The sequence below is a fragment of the Mytilus galloprovincialis genome, chromosome 10 (genome assembly GCF_965363235.1).
Source record: "Mytilus galloprovincialis chromosome 10, xbMytGall1.hap1.1, whole genome shotgun sequence".
NCBI classification, from domain to species: Eukaryota; Metazoa; Mollusca; class Bivalvia; order Mytilida; family Mytilidae; genus Mytilus; species Mytilus galloprovincialis.
In genome coordinates, this window is record NC_134847.1 from 1,380,041 (window position 1) to 1,400,121 (window position 20,081).

At 32.0% G+C, this 20,081-nt stretch overlaps 2 protein-coding genes across 2 annotated transcripts in view; one reads left to right on the forward strand and one right to left on the reverse strand.

Annotated features, from left to right (window-relative positions):
- Positions 1-473, reverse strand: part of LOC143048762 (centrosomal protein of 162 kDa-like) — a 60,262-nt gene extending 59,789 nt beyond the window's left edge. Inside the window, exon 1 of the mRNA XM_076222635.1 lies at positions 345-473. Coding sequence (XP_076078750.1) covers positions 345-368 — 24 coding nt within the window. The 5' untranslated portion in view covers positions 369-473. The remainder of the gene's footprint in view (positions 1-344) is intronic.
- LOC143049636 (uncharacterized) overlaps positions 1-20,081 on the forward strand; it is a 193,982-nt gene that overhangs the window by 80,963 nt on the left and 92,938 nt on the right. The gene's annotated exons all lie outside the window — the stretch shown is intronic.

The window sequence follows — 20,081 nt, forward strand, 5'->3', positions numbered from 1 at the left end:
ATTAGTCATAGAACAGTTGACTCATTATCAGTTCATGTGTAAATTAACTTAGTTTTTTTTATTGGTGTATTGTGGTATAGCGTAGATATATTGTTATTTTGTATAAAATGCAGAATATTTGTTACATATCAATACAGTTTCTACAAAGGTAAGTATATAACAGACTGTGGTACTTTTATAAAGGTCAGAAGGTTTTTGATTTCAGTATCGTTTCTATAAAGGACAGAAGATTGCAGACTTCAGTGTAGTTTTTATGAAGGGTGGTATTAAAGGAGATATCAGTATGCTCTGTAAGCAATGTATATATGTAGCAGATATCCAAATGATTTCTATAGGAAACTTACAACTTGAGTGACAGGCTGGTACATCTCTGTGTCCTCTGTGTGGGAGTTGTCAAACCCACCCCTGGGGGAATACTGATGGACTGGGGATAAGTCTTATCCCCTTATCTCTTCCATCTCTTTAGCTGGACCTAAATATACAAAACCCCAAATATATTAAATGTATACATGAATGGAAGGATAAATGGTTGTTTTATGTGGATGTATAACAGAAAAAAAGAAGTAGTATGACTGCCAATGAGACAACTCTTAACAAGAGACTAGATTTCCCCTTGAGAATCTGAAATCTCCATAAAATGTGTGTCTATAATTTTCAAATTTAATCTGAAATCTCCATATTATGTGTGTCTATAATTTTCAAATTTAAATTGTTTACACATTTTTAATACTTTAAATTTGAATTCTCAAGAAATAACAAAAATTAACAATTAAAGGCATCATAAGGGAAAAAGTTAAATTCCAAAATTAATTTTGTATCAAAAAACATTTTTCATCTTTAATTTATAAAATTAAAGTAATCATGAATAAAATTGAAAGAAATAATTTTAATTCTAAATTTTTATATTTGTCTTGCAATAATATTGTCTTTATTAAATGAAAACATCCTTGGGCTAAAGAAAATTCAAAAAAATCTTTTATTGTAAAAGGAGTCAAAATGTTGATAAACAGATAAAACGAATTGATTACAAACATAGCACAACTATTCTTTGTCATTAAATCACAAGTTAACATACAAAATCAAACTACTATTTTAAATTTTACTACAACAACCTTTACTTTAAAGAAATATATACTAAGCATCAATTTCACAGATGTTAACCTTTTTAACAGAGTTGACAAGATTAAATGTCAATTTCGCATGTCTGTGGTAAATTTCAAGGATGACGCTAATAAATTTAATTGTTAAGGTTTTATTATGTTCAATAGAAACTGATTGATCATCAGACATTTAAATCTAAATAAAAATGTTAAAATCTTCAATTTCTGTTTGTTACAAAAAAGATATAAATTGTCAAAGATGTGAGATATAATAATATCAGGATGAAATATCAAAAGTCAAAACAAATTAATGGTTTGAAAGGAAAAAACATCATGTACAAACAAAAATCTACAATACTTCTGTGAAGTTTCTTGGATTTGTGTTGAAAACCTCAGGAAAAGTAGATTACACAAAACTTTTACCTTCTTTCATAAAATTTGATAGAAAATAACTAGGTTCACAGATTCTGAAAAATGAATAGAAGTTATTCAAACATTTCCATAAATGACATGGGCACATGTGTAACCTATATGTAATTGTCTTATGAAGTTTCAGGGATCTGGTTTGAAAACTGTAAAAGGATAACTAGTTGATAACACAAAACTTATTTGCACAATTTATCAAAACCAATCCAATATCAATCTATAAAATCTACCTTTAGATAACATACTTGGCTTCTGATGGAATGTACCCTGAAATATAAAAAGAAAACTCAAAGCTGACTGCATTATAAGTGCTGTTTTACTGATTTTGATTTTTGCAGGTTGTGTATTGATTTTACGCAATTAATAGATACAACCCATTTCTTCTTCACACAGCCAGGACTTATGTGCAAATTCCTAAACAAAAAATACTACTTGTGGTCATATCATCCAGAAATAAAAATTATCCACAACAAAATTAAAACAGAATACTGTGGATTCATTGTTATTCCTTGGATACCAATTTACGTTGGTTTTGTTGGTATAGGTGCACCATGAATCAAATGTTCACTGAATCACATATTTTAATAGACCTTGTATACATTAAGTCTCCCATTCCAAACCTCATCATACATTGTTTAAAAGTCAATCAGTCAAAAGTGTATCATGCTTTTATCACACAATTTTACAAATCAATCATTAATGTTCTTAAATTTCATCCAAGTATCAATCACACAAACACTCTGCATTTCAATAACCAAAGTCCTTAATTCCATAGATTATAATAACTCATTCTAATAAATCTACATATGTATGTACTGGTACCTGTTCTTCATATTTTTCTCTTGTTTTACGATTCTTATCTTCAAAATGAGCCTGATATTTCTGTAGTTTAATCCTATGTGTATCTACCTCTAGCTGCAGTTCATCAACCTAATAAGAGATATATTATGACAATTTATTCATTCTGTTAGTTAGTTATAGTAATTTTCCTTCAACTAAATCATGGAAGCAAGATAAATTTCCTTAAATTGAATGAGGGCAGCAATCGTTATTTGCCTTGAACTGAGGGCATCAAGAATAATTTCCCTCGAACTGATTGAGGGCATCAAGAGTAATTTCCCTCGAACTGATTGAGGGCATCAAGAGTAATTTCCCTCGAACTGATTGAGGGCATCAAGAGTAATTTCCCTCGAACTAAGTGAGGGCATCAAGAGTAATTTCCCTCGAACTAAGTGAGGGCATCAAGAGTAATTTCCCTCGAACTGATTGAGGGCATCAAGAGTAATTTCCCTCGAACTGATTGAGGGCATCAAGAGTAATTTCCCTCGAACTGAGTGAGGGCATCAAGAGTAATTTCCCTCGAACTGATTGAGGGCATCAAGAGTAATTTCCCTCGAACTGAGTGAGGGCATCAAGAGTAATTTCCCTCGAACTAAGTGAACGCATCAAGAGCAATTTCCCTCGAACTGAGTGAGGGCAGCAAGAGCAATTTCCCTCGAACTGAGTGAGGGCATCAAGAGTAATTTCCCTCGAACTGAGTGAGGGCATCAAGAGTAATTTCCCTCGAACTGAGTGAGGGCATCAAGAGTAATTTCCCTCGAACTGAGTGAGGGCATCAAGAGTAATTTCCCTCGAACTGAGTGAGGGCATCAAGAGTAATTTCCCTCGAACTGAGTGAGGGCATCAAGAGTAATTTCCCTCGAACTGAATGAGGGCATCAAGAGTAATTTCCCTCGAACTAATTGAGGGCATCAAGAGTAATTTCCCTCGAACTGATTGAGGGCATCAAGAGTAATTTCCCTCGAACTGAGTGAGGGCATCAAGAGTAATTTCCCTCGAACTAAGTGAACGCATCAAGAGCAATTTCCCTCGAACTGAGTGAGGGCAGCAAGAGCAATTTCCCTCGAACTGAGTGAGGGCAGCAAGAGCAATTTCCCTCGAACTGAGAGAGGACAGCAAGAGTAATTTCCCTTGAACTGAGATAGGGCAGCAAGAGTAATTTACCTCGAACTGAGTGAGGGCAGCAAGAGTAATTTCCCTCGAACTGAGTGAGGGCAGTAAGAGTAATTTCCCTCGAACTGAGTGAGGGCAGCAAGAGTAATTTCCCTCGAATTTGAGTGAGGGCAACAAGAGTAATTTACCTCGAACTGAGAGAGGGCAGCAAGAGTAATTTCCCTTGAATTGAGTGAGAAGTCACAGAAGTAACTCTGTACATTCTGATTCTATCAAATATTCATATATTTTAATGAATCAGCTTTTTTAATGATCATTTTAAGTATTACTAATTAAGAGTCATTTTATTAGATACCAACTGATTTCTATTAAAAGTCGTCAAGATTAATTGGTGATTATTAGGGACTTTAGTTGATTGCATGATTGATAAATTGATGACTGCTGTTTATCTAATGACAAATAATAAGCCCAAAAAATATATGTCTGTTTAAGGTTACTGACTTTAAAAAAAATAGGGTAGGTAGGTAAGTATTACCACTTTATTTTATGTTTTCATTTGAATTTTTGTGACATGGTTTGGAGTCATACAGTTTCGTCTTATTGTGGTTCGAGTTGGTCACGTGCTGAGTTTACCAGAAATTTTAATGAATGGATTATTTTCCTTAGTTATAAGTTGGGAAAAAAATGGCGGCAAAATGTTTATTTCTTCACACGAGTCGCGAATTTCCTTAAAACAGCTATCCCCGATTGTGAACATTGGGATGTATCAGGCAACACTATCTTCACTTTTGACACAAGTTCAATTTATTTTTCACATTACAACGGACATAAAATGACTTAGTGTCGGCGCTCAAAATAGGGTCAGTCGGGTAATCTTGAACAGTAACATATATTGTTTTGGACTTACAATTATTAAGGACAATTACAAATTAACAAGAGATATACATATCTTTTTCTTACAGCGAATCAAACATTTACATCATACATGAAGGCTCAGATAGTAAATCATACCTTTGATTTTAACTTTAAGGACAATTACAAATTAACAAGAGATATACATATCTTTTTCTTACAGCGAATCAAACATTTACATCCTACATGGAGGCTCAGATAGTAAATCATACCTTTGATTTTAACTTTAAGGACAATTACAAATTAACAACACTACAAAAGTCTAAAAGTCTGAAAAGACCAGTTTTTGTCTTAATTTGCATGAACTTTTACTCGACATTCTCCAAAAGTATGACTTGTGTCTTAATTTTTCTTGACAAATTCTCATTTATATCAAATTTGTATTAAATTTACTCGACATATTCTCGACATTCTGAATATTGTATTAAAATTTCTTGACAAATTTTTGATATTTGAATACTGTCTTGAAATTTCTCGACATATTCTTGACATTCTTATTTTTTATAAGTATGGCTTGAAATATTCTTAACATTTTAAATTGTGTCTAAAATTTACTTGACAGTTCTGAGTTTTAAAAATCATGACCATTATACATGATATACTTACTTTATCTTTACTTCTCTTTATATGATATATTGTTGTTTCAAGTTACACTTTTTACAACAAAAATAAAAGTTGGGCATGTAAAATAATTGAAAATTTGGATATATAAATATTTTTACAAATGCAAATATGGCTATGAAATCTGAAGTATTAAATAATTTAAATTATGGGTTTTTAAATAATAAAAAATTTTGATTCCTAAATCTTATAAATTAAAGGATTAAAACCAATCATACTGTAGACATATTTCATTAAATATTCATAATACTCAATTTTTATATGGTAAATAATTATTGTACCAAAATGTGGTTTATATAAATAGCAAATAATGATGATATACAAATCATTCATTTAATAAAAGAATAATTTGTGTAATGTCACCGGTTGGAATACACATGGACAGGATGTTCCCCATAAATTTAAGGTATTCCACACTCCAGAGTACATGCAACTATCAAATAGAAATTACTGATTTACCTGTAATCAGCCATACAACCTGACCATGCCAGTACAATTTAAAAAGTTTGTTGATAGATGAAAATGAAAATCATCATTTTGATGATGAAAAATTGAATTAAAATGAATTTTCTTCATTAAAATTATGAAGTTAATTATTATAATTGAATAATTTCCAAAGATTAAAAATAAATTATTATTTACTCCAGGAATAATAAGTCTGTTCACATTTCAGGCGAAATTTATACTGTTGAGATAGTGTCAAGACATATTTAAGACTGTCAAGAATGTGTCGAGACATATTCAGACATTATTAAGAATGTCAAGAATATGTTAAGACATATCGAGACAAATTCATAAAATTTAAGACAGTCAAGAATTGGTCGAGACTAATCCAGACTCTTATCAGATGATACAGGAAGTGTCGAGAAATTTTAAGACAATGTTCATACTGTCAAGACACTTGTCAAGAAAAATCAAGAACCTTATCAGACAAATTCATACTATGTCAAGAATTTTTAAAAATTATTCAGGCAAATTAAGAATGTCGAGTAAAAATTCATGCTAATTCAGACAAAAACTGGTCTTTTCAGACTTTTAGACTTTTGTAGTGCAAGAGATATACATATCTTTTTCTTACAGCGAATCAAACATTTACATCATACATGCATGAAGGCTCAGATAGTAAATCATACCATTGATTTTAACACTTCGTTTTCTTTAATCACATCAGATATATGAGTTCTATCAGCAAATGTTTCTGGTTCATATTGTCTTTCATTCTATCTCTTTATTACCAAAGTCTATATAAACTATAGATATACAATTATATCAACATCAACAATACATATAATACATACATAAACACAGACTATGTGACAGCGGAAGGTGTTGTAATGATAAACAAACATTATTTTAACGTTTCGGATCTAAGCTTAAAAGATCTAAATATAAATTTACCTAAATTACACAATTCTTTTACATTATTAGTACTCATCAGTTTTATAAATTTGTACATCGACGATTTTTTCCAATAAAATGGCTTAATATACATTGTTCTAAAATCTTAAAAACACGGACATTTCAGGATGAAATGAAACTCATCCTCTATATCGTTTTTACAAAAAGTGCATATTCTATTATTTCTTGTTATATCACAAAATCTTCCATTTTCCATAGCTAAGTTGTGGCTACTTAATCTTATTTTTGTTATACATTTTTTGTAAACACTTGGAATTGGTTTGCATAAATAAGATTGCAGACAAAAATTATCTAACATATATTTATAATTAGAACATTTTGGAGACATATACAACTGAGCATCAAGTTCTTGTTTTAGACAATCGTACAAACGTTGCTTTATGACAGCAAAATATACATCAGGCAAGTCACAAATAAGGTTTTGGCTATACCATACATCACCTAAACCAATAAGAAAAACTTCGTTCTTTATAAAATACAACCAGTTACACTTATTATTTGGACATCTCTCTAATTCACAACACAAGTAGTTATAACAATTTTTCAATATACAGTTTGAAGTATTTAGCAATTTAAACTAATATTTGAAAATCTTACATTTCTTTGCGAAAATAAGAGGCAATCTATCTAGTTCTTGATATATCTTAACATTGTTAGTAGACAACTTTACGCCAAGTATATCATGTATATATTTACAATAGTTCATGTGGACTCTCTCTATTGCCGGGTCTTTATGTGCACCCCATATTTCGCTTGCATAACTCAATAAAGAATTTGTATAAGTATCAAAAACAGTGATAACAAAGAGACATAGTTTAAACACATACTTTTCACATTTCTTCTTAAAGCAAACATTGCTTTTCTACCTTGTTCTGACAATTTCTGTTGTAACATATTATATTTGCCATTAAAATTTAAAAGTACACCAAGGTAAGTAAAATTATCAACAACTTCAATTTCCTTATTATCATAATACCATTTCTCATCAACATGAACTCTTCCACCTTTCCTAAATACAACAATTTTAGTTTTATCAATATTAACACTCAATGACCATTTTGATGTATACTCATATAATGTATCAAGCATATTTTGTAACCCCAAAACAGATTCTGAGAAAATAACCATATCATCAGCATACATAAGTAAAAATAAATTCAATTCTTTCATCTCATAAGGTATGGCATTAGTATTAATGAAAGCCATTTCACAATCGTTAACATATAATGAAAAGTGTATGGGAGATAAAACCTCTCCCTGCATCAAGCCCAATTCATTGATAAAGTATTCAGAATTAAAACCATCAACACATACACAAGTAGACATATTAGTATACATAGATTTAATTACAGTTAAAAATTTACCTTGAATACCAATTTTTGATAATTTATACCATAGCATTAGCCTTTGAACAGTATCGAATGCTTTTGTGTAATCAACAAAACAACAATAAAGACGTTTGTTTGCTGATAGGGACTTCAAAAATTACAGAAATTAGGGCAAAAATTGGATCTACAGTTCCAAAACCTGGGCGAAAGCCGAACTGGGCGTCAGTAATGACATCAAAAGAATCGGACCAGTCCGTCAAACGTCGATTTAATACGGAAGTAAATAATTTTGCGAAATTACTTACAAGACTTATACCTCTATAGTTATTTGGATCGTCTTCGTTTCCTTTCTTGAAAATAGGCACAAGTATAGCAATGGCCCAGCTAGTAGGAAATATACCGGATTGTAAAATACCATTGAAAACCTTGACTAATGTTGACATAAACACATCTTTATACTCTATAAAATATGCATTCAATATACCGGCTTCTCCATGACTTTTATTGCTCTTTAAATTGCTTTAAATATACACAATCGCCATCAGTATTATAAAATAAATCTTCGTCACATGTATTGTCTATATTAACAGAAGACAATTGTTTCAAGTGTTCATAGAAAGATTGTAACGGTACATTATTTTTCTTTTCGGTCCTTTTCCTTAATTTAGAATAAAACAGTTTTGGGTTACTATATTTCAAACAGTCCATTGCATTACCCTCTATACGCTGGTATTCTCGCTTAAGACGACGTTCCATAACTTTATATTCCCTCTTTGCACAAGTTAAGTTTGTATAGTTTACAATTGATTTCGAACGATTGAAAACATGTAGATAATCGATATAACATCGATAAAGTTCCTTGCATCGTGTGTTGAACCAAGGTTTGTCAAAATAATTATCTGGTTTATACGGCTTGTTGTTAACATAAGGCATCGTTTTAAAGAAAGGCGACATAATGTCCTCTATTATACATGTAAAATTGGTCAACGATTTATCAAAAGAATTTTGATTTTCAAAGTTTATACGATTCTGTAAACGAATGATATTGTCCATATTGATACGAATACACTCAGTACACTGTTCTTTAAATTGATCTTTCCATTTGTATTTAACACGACGTTCTGTATCTTCCATTGGATCTGAGCATTTGCCTGGGTTTTGCATGGTGTTCAATAGAATCAGTTTTAAATGTAAAAATGCATGGTCCGAATAAGTTGTTAAGTTTGACACAATTAACTGGTTTACATTCGGGAAATAAAACGAAGGTACAATAAAGTAATCCAGAACGTTCATACCAATAGGGCCACAATATGTAAAGTCATTTGAAAATCCGTTTTTGTGCCTACCATTCACTATCCTTAAGCCTGAGGATTTACACATACTAATCATTTTAGATCCATAACTGTTTGTATTTAAATCGGGATTGACTCTTTTCGGGAGAACACTATCGGCTAAATATTCAAAAGCGCCACAAATTCGGTTCTTTAAGTAAAATGAATATCATCATTTTCCACAAAATCGACTAACGTCCCAGTTCGACCATTCAAATCCCCAAGAATAAAAACGTGACCTAGTTCAGAGTATAACTCAATGCTATTTTCTAACTCATTGTATAAATCACAATCATATAACTTATAGTATTTAGATTTGACTGGGGGAATATAAATACATGCAATATATACAGATTTGTCTTTGGTTAATATACCCTGCTTAATATTCAACCATACAATATACACAATACAAGTTTAAATATCAATAACAGTAGAAAAATTGTTTTTAATCAAAATAACACTACCTCCTCCCTGAATAGATTTAGCTTTCAATCGAGGGAATAAAAGACAATTATAATTAGGTAAATGAAATGAAAAATCTTTTTCAAACCAACATTCCGTAAGAAAAACAAGATCATATGCACATAAAAAATTTACAAATGCTTTATCATCAAGTTTTGTTTGTAAACCACCATTAATATTCCACGAGATAAATTTCAAACTATCAGTACAAATGTTAGATGAAACACTAGTTGGAAGTCCTTCAACGCTATCGTAGTCTTCCTTCTCAGCCATACTGCTATCGGGGTCCGGGTCATTGTCGTTACTACCAACTGTGCTCTTCGTCTTCGAATTCCCAGAACTATTACCACTCGGAAATGCCACTGTTGACTCCTTTATGAATTGCTTGTGTTTTAAAGGGTCGAAAACCTCATTATCAATGTAAAGCTTGTCCTTGAGCAACACTGCCTTGACATTTTGACTTCGGGCTTCTTTTAAAATTGGGATTAACCTTTTCCGTTTAACAAGAATATCTGATGGGTACTGCTCACTCAGGCTGAAAGGAGTCCCCTTTAATTTATAGGCTGAACTGCGCACTTTTTCCCGGTCTTTCAAACTTTCACTCTGTCAGTAAATCCGTTCATTTCAGATAAAACTTCTGTTTCATCTTCATCAATCTTTCTTGTCTTTCATTTACCTTTAATCTTCTTCTTTCTATCTAACAATATAAATAATTAGTTGAATACTATGTTGAACTCAAGATTTATTCTGTTTTTCAGTTGTTGGGTTGCTGACAGAGGTACATGTAAGGCCTATGCATTGTATCACATATCATTCATATTGGCGTAATATTTATATAAATATTTTAAAAGATGTAAAATGAAACAATTTATAGAACATTTATCTATATTTTTAAAGTAAAAAATACAAGACTTGACCTAATTAATTGATTTGTTAGGCTAAAGACAAACAGAACCATTTATAAAGAACAAATTAAATAGTATGCACAAGGCACAACCTCTCCCTCCCCCTTCCAAAAAATATCTATATAAATTAAAATAATCAAATACTCTTTCAATTGAAAGTCTGATTAACTCTTTAAGTCTTAGAGTGAATGTTTCTTATGTTAGAAAGAAAAAGCATGATAATGGCAAGACAAACAGAAGTTTAGTTGACAAAATACTAAAGATTGAACAAAAGAAGCCCCTTTGAATACCATAATAAGGTGGACCAGACATTGAAAAAACTCAATAGAAAGAAAATAAAGTTTTTTAAAACAGTTACCCTTTAAAAACTTTTGGTTGGGTAAAATAAACTTAGCTTTTCAACAAATTGTAAATATTTGATTTTTGGTTGTCACTGTAGAGACATTATTCATCTAAATCTAGTGCACTCAATGAGTATGATTAAAACTATACATTTCATTCAATGTTTTTACCTGTATCTTTGGTAAAACCATTAACAAGGTACAAATGCTTTTTTTCCTTAGCCTCTCTATGGATTTCTGTAAGATTTAAAGGTCATGGTTTTTACTCTCAATCTCTGCACGAAAGACTTTAACTAGGTTCTTTAATTAGATCTGCTTCTTGATCCTTCGACATCTTCAGTTCATTTTTCAGTGATACTAAAATCAGATATGATTTTAAATATATTCTATATTGCTACCTTCATATACTTTTTCTCCAATCAATATATTAAGCGAAGAATTTTTCTTTTACGGCAGTCAGTGAAGAAATGTTAAAAAACTAACTATATATTGCGATGATGTAACAAAATTATAACTTTTTTCACAGACTTTCTGTTTTCACTAAACTTACACTGAAAATATTCATTGCATTCATTTGGAAATCTCTGTAGAATTTTGAAAATGTCAAAAACTAGCTTCTATCTATTTGTTTAACTACTGCATATATACCCTACCTTCTTGTGAAGTTTTAATTTTATTTAGTTCATTATTTAGGTTACTTATTTCTGCCTGCAGGTCAGCAACTTGTTTTTTAGCTCACCTGGCCCACAGGGCCAAGTGAGCTTTTCTCATCACTTGGCGTCCGTCGTCCGTCGTCCGTCGTCCGTCGTCCGTCGTCGTCCGTCGTCGTTAACTTTTACAAAAATCTTCTCTGAAACTAATGGGCAAAATTTGACCAAATTTGGCCACAATCATCATTGGGATATCTTGTTTAAAAATTGTGTCCGGTGACCCGCCAAACCAACCAAGATGGCCGCCTTGGCTAAAAATAGAACATAGGGGTAAAATGTATATTTTGGCTTATAACTCTGAAACCAAAGCATTAGAGCAATTCTGACATGAGGTAAAATTGTTTACTAAGTCAAAATCTATCTGCCCTGGAAATTTTCAAATGAATCGGACAATGGGTTGTTGGGTTGCTGACCCTGAATTGGTAATTTTAAGGAAATATTGTCCGTTTTCGGTGATTATCATGAAAATTATTATAGATAGAGATAAACTGTAAACATCAATAATGTTCAGCAAAGTAAGATCTATAAATAAGTCAACACGACCAAAATGGTGAGTTGACCCCTTAGGGAGTTATTGCCCTTAATAGTCATTTTTTACCAATTTTTCGGATTTTTTTGTAATCTTTTACAAAAATCTTCTCCTCTGAAACTACTGGACCAAATTTAACCAAACTTAGCCACAATCATTATGAGGATATCTAGTTTATAAATTTGTGTGTGCGATGACCCGGCCAACCAACCAAGGTGGCCGCCATGGCTAAAAATAGAACATAGGGGTAAAATGTCAATTTTGGCTTATAACTCTGAAACCAAAGCATTTAAAGCAAATCTTACATGGGGCTTAACTTGTTTATTTCAGATGAATTGGACAACTGGTTGTTGGGTTGCTGCCCCCCAATTTGTAATTTTTAAAGAAATTTAGCCGTTTTTGGTTATTATCTTGAATACTATTATAGATAGAGATAAACTGTAAACAGCAATAATGTTCAGCAAATTAAGATCTACAAATAAGTCAACATGACCAAAATGGTCAGTTGACCCCTTAAGGAGTAATTGCCCTTTAAGGTCAATGTTTAACAATTTCATTTATTTGGTAAATTTTGGTAAATTTTTACAAAATATTTTCCTCTGTAACTAAAGTGCCAAGTTCATTACAGATAGAGAAAATTGTAAGTAGCAAGAATGATCAGTAAACAAACACATCACCATCACCAAAACACAATTTTGTCATGAATCCATCTGTTTCCTTTGTTTAATATGCACATAGACCAAGGTGAGCAACACAGGCTCTTAAGAGCCTCTAGTTTATATCTTTCCCTGACACTGTCTAACTCTCTCTGTACAGCCAGGGTACTGGTATGTTGGTGGTCATATTCCTTTATTGAGTTATCATCATGTCTCTTGTAGAGGTGAAGCTGAGCCGCCAAATCATTTATTCTGTCTTCATATTGTATCTGAAACAGGACAAAATACTGTAAATATTGCAATTTGGTGTCTGGCCTATTTTAAAGATGTATAAAATGTCCTGATATTTCCCCTGATGGAATACATTGTACAAATCAATACTACTGATGTTAAGATTTGTGAATTTAACCCCAACACCAAAAATGTATGGACTGGAAACGGAAAAATACCAATCCAGGAAAATATGCATTTTTAATTTATGTAGCCAGTTAAGGAAATATAATTCAAAAATTGTTTACATTTCTTTTAACTAACCATGTAACATTGCTGTTTAAATGCCTCATCAAATAAAGCAGGGAATCAGATGTTCAAAGTTCAACTTGTAATCTTTTAACAATATTCAGAATGAGATTATGTCAATTAGATACAAATATAAACCATGCTGTGTTATATTAGCATTTCAATTTTTTGTTCTAGCTCCCACGGTAATAGTTGCCATGAAAACAAGCCATCCTGATCGGAAATATAATAAGTTGATTCTCATCAGTACCAATTGCCGCTCTCATAATCAGAGCGTGAAAAGAGCTTGGATGTCGTCGACAGATAATCTACTTCAACTCTTTCACCTATACTCAGGTAGGAGATTATTCATGTGTAAAAAATATATAAGGATGTTAACTGAGCGATACCCTGAAACACATCTATAAAATGGAAACACAAAATTATACCCATTTTTTGTAGTGTTGGTCGTTGTATTATATACGTAAAATCCTCATTAATACCTAAGAGGATACCTTATTTAATAGCTCATTTATCACATGTACCAATGTACTTATGTTAACTGGCAATAAATTAATCTCATCAATTAATCAATAAAACTCTACAGCAAAAAGTAAAATCACAAAAATACTGAATTCCGAGAAAAATTCAAAACGGAAAGTCCCTAATCAAATGGCAAAATCCAAAGCTCAAACTCAATAAACGAATGGAGAACAACTGTCATATTCCTGGCTTAGTAAAGGCATTTTTTATGTAGAAAACGGTGGGTTAAACGTGGTTTTATAGCTAGCGAAAACTCTCACTTGTATGATAGTCATATAAAGTTCCATTATAATGACATCGATGTGTGAACAAAACAAACAGATATACTAGGTAAAAAAGTCAAACATAGGGGTACAGCAGTCAACGTTGTGTTATCTTAATCTCTATAAAACAAACAGATATATTATAAACAAACATTTAGCAGGACAAGATAACACAATGACGGGATGTATAAGTACAGAGCCATGTCAAATGCAAGACAGGAACTCGAAATGGTACATAGACAAAGCACACAACATAAACGAAAGATGCGAATACAGAAATTATCATAAAACAACAACACAAACACATCACCATCACCAACACATAATTTTGTCCTGAATCCATCTGTTTCCGTTGTTTAATATGCACATAGACCAAGGTGAGCGACACAGGGTGCAACAAATGTGTTCGTAACTTTTTCAGGAACGAGCCGATTTCTCAATTTTGTTACGCATTCCTGAAAACATTTGCGCTGACTGTACATAAATGATTGAATGACAAAGCTAAACTTGCAAGTCTGGACTTGTGCTGTTCCTAATAGTCTAATTCTGCTCTGAAGAATATTTAAAGACAATTAAACGCGAACATTAGAAACGTTATTTTCATTAATATTTAATTTCCCGAGAGGCGCTCTTGATAAAACAAAACTTTGCTAAAGACAGCAACAACATTTTAACAGGAAACCGATTAGTCAATTTTCATTGTTGTTCGATACTTGGTACTACCGAGTGATACTCGAATACTTATGAATGGCATGTTAATTGTAGGACATTAAGATATGCATTTACCAGACGACAAGAAGAAACAATATTTGACAAGTTTTATGTTCTTAAGGAAGCTAGTATGCAGTATGAATCTTAGTTTGTTGTGTAGAGACTTAAGCTACTCTTCAACATGCATACATTTAACTTTATCTAAATCCTTTTAATCAGTATATGAACAGGAATTCGACGTGACATTTATTATTTGGTCTATGTCATATATTTTAAACTTTGAGAGATAAAAGTTATTTTAGTTATCACCTATGAATTATCTGCATTCAGTAAACACTGTGCCAGCCTACATTTATGTGCGATAATGGGTATGATGATAAAACATGACCTTACAAGATCTCGTACATATGATGTTACTATATTATCTAAATATTAGTATGGGTGTTACTCATTACTGAAGGCTCTTCGGTAACGTAAAATTGTTAACTTCTATATATGTTTGTCTTTAATGGAGAGTTGTCTCATTTTGGCAATCACCCTACACCATGTTTTTATTATGTTTCTTTTTCAATGAAAGACAGTATATTTTAAAAACTATTGTTTTCTGTGTCACGGTTAAGATGATTGATAACATTGTGTTTAATTGATAGGCATAAGTGCTAGTGATTTGGTTCTGATCGATGCTGGCTATAATTGAAATAAAAATAGAAGACGAAAAAGATTAATTGTTTAGATTTTTTTTTCAGAATGAAAAAATGTTAAGATCATGTATAAATCATGTCAATTAAGTTAATCAACTAACACTTTTCTGCTTAAAAAGGAATACACATTTTTGTGCATCCAAAAAAAATCGTTAAAAATATACATTTGTATACTCGACTGGTACTGGAGTATGTATGTTTTCTTTTTTCTTTTGTTTCATATTCTGACATCGGACTCGGACTTCTCATAAACTGAGTTTTACTGTGCGTTTGTTTTTCTACATTGGCTAGATGTATAGGGGGAGGGTTGAGATCTCAAAAAACATGTTTAACCCCGCCGCAATTTTGCGCCTGTCCCAAGTCAGGAGCCTCTGGCCTTTGTTAGTCTTTAGAGTTTAGTATGACGTCCATTATCACTGAACTCGTATGCATATTTGTTTAAGGGCCAGCTGAAGGACGCCTCCGGGTCTGGGAGTTTCTCGCTACATTGAAGACCCATTGATGGCCTTCGGCTGTTGTCTGCTCTATTGTCGGGTTGTTGTCGCTTTGACACATCCCCATTTCCATTCTCAATTTCATGGTATACCCAAGGCCGGAAGAGATAGTCATTTTGTGAAAAACTTTCGACATTTCTTTAAATTCTGTATTAAAACATTTGAGCTATGTCCTACACGGTTCTTGCGATATAAGACAGAACGTTGATCTTATTTTGATTCTAACGTTAGAGAATCATTAAGATTTCAACAACAACACGACAAAAGAACTAAAACATACTTTTAAAGATATCTAATACATGAAATCACGATACTTTGAACCACATAAAACTTCGGCTTTTTATTTTTTTCAACTGTGTCTCATCTCAACTCAGAGAATTTTTATTGCATTATATCTTAAAATTGAGAATGGAAAAGGGGATGGAGTCAAGAAGACAACAATTTGACAAAAAGACAAAAAACAACAGAAGTCCACCAAAGGGTCTACAACACAACGAGAAAAACCAGCACCCGGAGGCGGACTTCAGCTGGCCCCTTAACATTAATGTGAACTAGTTCAGTAAAAATTGACGACACACTAACTTCAAAACGTAAAAAAAATCTTGCATGTTACCCCTATCGTATAAATCGGCGTCGCTTCATTTGGAATACAAAACGTCGTTCGATTACCATATTCCAAATAGTTAATCGAGTATAGCTGATATAGGTTCGTAAAATTGTAAAGCCGGTACTATATGGTCAGACAAATATGTTGACAAATGAATACGAAAGACAATGATACAAAAATACAAAATTAAAAATTATATCAAGATGTTTTTTAGCCTGGAATTATCTGACATTTTAACGCCATCAACATCGAATTTGACATACAAGATCAAATTTTATTTACCAATGTATGTCAGGGGTTGAAGTCATAAAACTTTACTCAATGCTCGGAGCACAAAAATCGTGCTCAATGCATTAAATCAAGCATTTTGATTGGATAATGTTGGAGTATGAGTACAAAAAAACTAACTCGAAAGTTTTATGACTTCAAGGCCTGGAGTGTGACAATTGCACATGCATTATTTGAATAAAAAAAAAGAAATATGCCGAATTTATCAACACAATAAAGACATGATAAATGGAACACTATCATTAAGAGTATATCTAACTAACTGTAACAATTTACACTGTCATTTCAATATAAATGTTGCTCTCAACGTGTTACATTCTTTCAAAATTCTGACCAAATTTTGATTTGTTTTATAAAGCCAACTGTAAAACTGGTTTCAAGTCGTGAAAGTGCAAGGTGATAGAATAAAACATACAATTCTATAAGACTTTAAATCCACATAAAAATCAATCTGACAGTTTTATAGAAATTTTATTGTAATTGCTATGCTAAAGATAGTAATTTTATTGTAATTGCTATGCTAAAGTTAGTAATTTTATTGTAATTGCTATGCTAAAGGTAGTAATGTTATTGTAATTGCTATGCTAAAGGTAGTAATTCTATTGTAATTGCTATGCTAAAGGTAGTAATTTTGAATTGCCATAAACATGTCGAAACTAAGCTTTCATACATGTTCTCTCTCTCAAAAAGTATTCTATATATGTATAACAATCAGACAACATTTGATTTAAAACATCTTACATTCAGTAAATAAACTCATCATAGATAGATACCAGGATTAAAAATTTATATTTACGCCAGACGCGCTTTTCTTCTACAAAGACTCATCAGTGACGCTCGGATTAAAAAATTTCTTAATAGCCAAATAAAGCACGAAGTTGAAGGGCTTTGAGGACCAAAAGTTTCTAATGGTTATGCCAAACACAGCTAAGGTAATCTATTCCTGGGGAAGAAAAGCCTTAGTTTTATTTTAAAAATTCAAAGTTTTGTTAACAGTTAATTTTTGATTATGAACAAATCAATGATAACTCAAGTCATCACATAAATGCAGTAAAATAAATATTACTTATTTTATGTTTTAGGTTGTTATATAGCCCTACTGAGGAAGTCAATATATAACTTTTTTAAACACATTGCTTCTTTCGTAAAAGCACAATAAACCTGGAATTAATACCTTATAGTGTTTTAACATTTGTATTTTTTGGTTACTTATATATTTAAAACTGTCCTCAATTATTTTGCATCTTATAACATGTATAATGTAAAATAAATCGTTGATATCAAAGCTATGAAAGTTAAACTAAGATTGTTTTTGAATTATACATGTTATAAGATGTATAATAATTTAGCACATATACCATTTTGAAGATATAACATTTATGTTAATTCTTTACTTATTGTTATGTAATAGGCTTGTATCTTTTTCAGTATAAATAAAGGCAACAGTAGTATACCGCTGTTCAAAACTCATAAATCCATGGACAAAAAACAAAATCGGGGTAACAAACTAAAACCGAGGGAAACGCATTAAATATAAGAGGAGAACAACGACACAACACCGAAAAGCAACACACAAAACACCACGAGAATAATAAATATAACATCAAAACCAAATACAAGAATTTGGGATAGATAAGTACCGTGCCACGTCTTATCTAAAAAATAAGAGAAAACACAAACGACTCAACGTTAAAATGCAACACACACAGAAACGAACAATATTATAACAATGGCCATCTTCCTGACTTGGTACAGGACACTTTTAAAGGGGAATAAAAGTGGTGGGTTGAACCTGGTTTTATGGCATGCCAAACCTCGCACTTTAATGGCAAAGTTAAATATAACATTGAAATGACAACATAATATTACAGGACTACAATACAAATAAAAAGGAGACCATATTAGACAAAGAAAAGCATGATTAATAGATAACAAAAAGCATCAGGTTTAAAATTCAATACGCCAAAAACGCGTCTTGTCCACACAAGACTCAATAGTGACGCACAGATTTAAAAGATCGAAAGTGAAAAAAGTACAAAGTTGTACAGCACTGAAGATCAAAAGTTGAAAAGGTTTTGCCAAATACGGCATTGTTTGTATGCCCGGGATAAGAACATGGAACATGAAGTAAAAATGATTTAGTTATGTATTGACAATCAGAAGAATTTCTTGAAAGATGGCACCTCTTTTGGAACATGGAACATGAAGTAAAAATGATTTAGTTATGTATTGACAATCAGAAGAATTTCTTGAAAGATGGCACCTCTTTTGGAAGAAGAAGAGAATTATATCCGATTAGCTTTGTTATTGAAAGGAGTGTCACCAAGAGCAGTCCGTAATTTCTTTGACAAAGAATTTCCACCTACCTATCTACCATCAACATTAAATAAAAACTACAACACTCTGAATGGCTTGTTTAAAAAGAGAATCTTGAACCAGGCTCAGTGGAATCTTCTGTTTCCCAAAAATGGTACGTATTTCATATGTCTATAGAATATTGTAGTTCTGCTTTCAGGTAGGTTTGTTAATTGGCAATCTGATTAAGAGACAGATGTTGTGGCCATAAGTATCCAACAACATAAGTGGAAGACAAACCGACAATACTATGGCAAAACAAAATTAAAGCTAAGAAATAACTTTGAACAACAGTATGCAAAACACAGGGAAAAAAAGCAGAACGTTCTTGGGAAAGGTAAGTATATCCTGCTCCACTTGTGGCCCCGTCATGTTAGGGTTGTGTTGGCAATGGATTTATTAGGGCCCTGCCACTATATCTTGAGAACCGTTATGATTTCAAAGTTTATACTTGACATGAATATTAACCAACACTAGAGGGTGTGTCATAATGTATGTACAACTTCCTAGGCCAAACGTAACACTTAAACTAAAAAACATAGAATAAAATACACTCTCGGCACATAACGAGACTATGGAATAACTTAAAAAAGTGCTTCATATAAGCTTATCTATACAAATATTTTACCACAAGAAAACTGATGCTGATTATTGTCATTGTAGTCCTTAACATTGTTGCAGAATTCATCTTTATGTCGTTTTCCACCAATCCATTCAAATGGCTTAGTTCTGTTCCCTTGTATGTAATTATATATGAAGATATAACTCCACCAGGACATGATGTGTTATCACTTTTAAAAATAAAAAAAAACAAGGATAGGGAGATTAGTAACACAAAAAAAAAAATAAACCAATCAGATAATTCAATCTGTTGTTTCTTTGTCGAGCCTAGGACTACTAACGTATAGATTTCCACATGATAAAAATA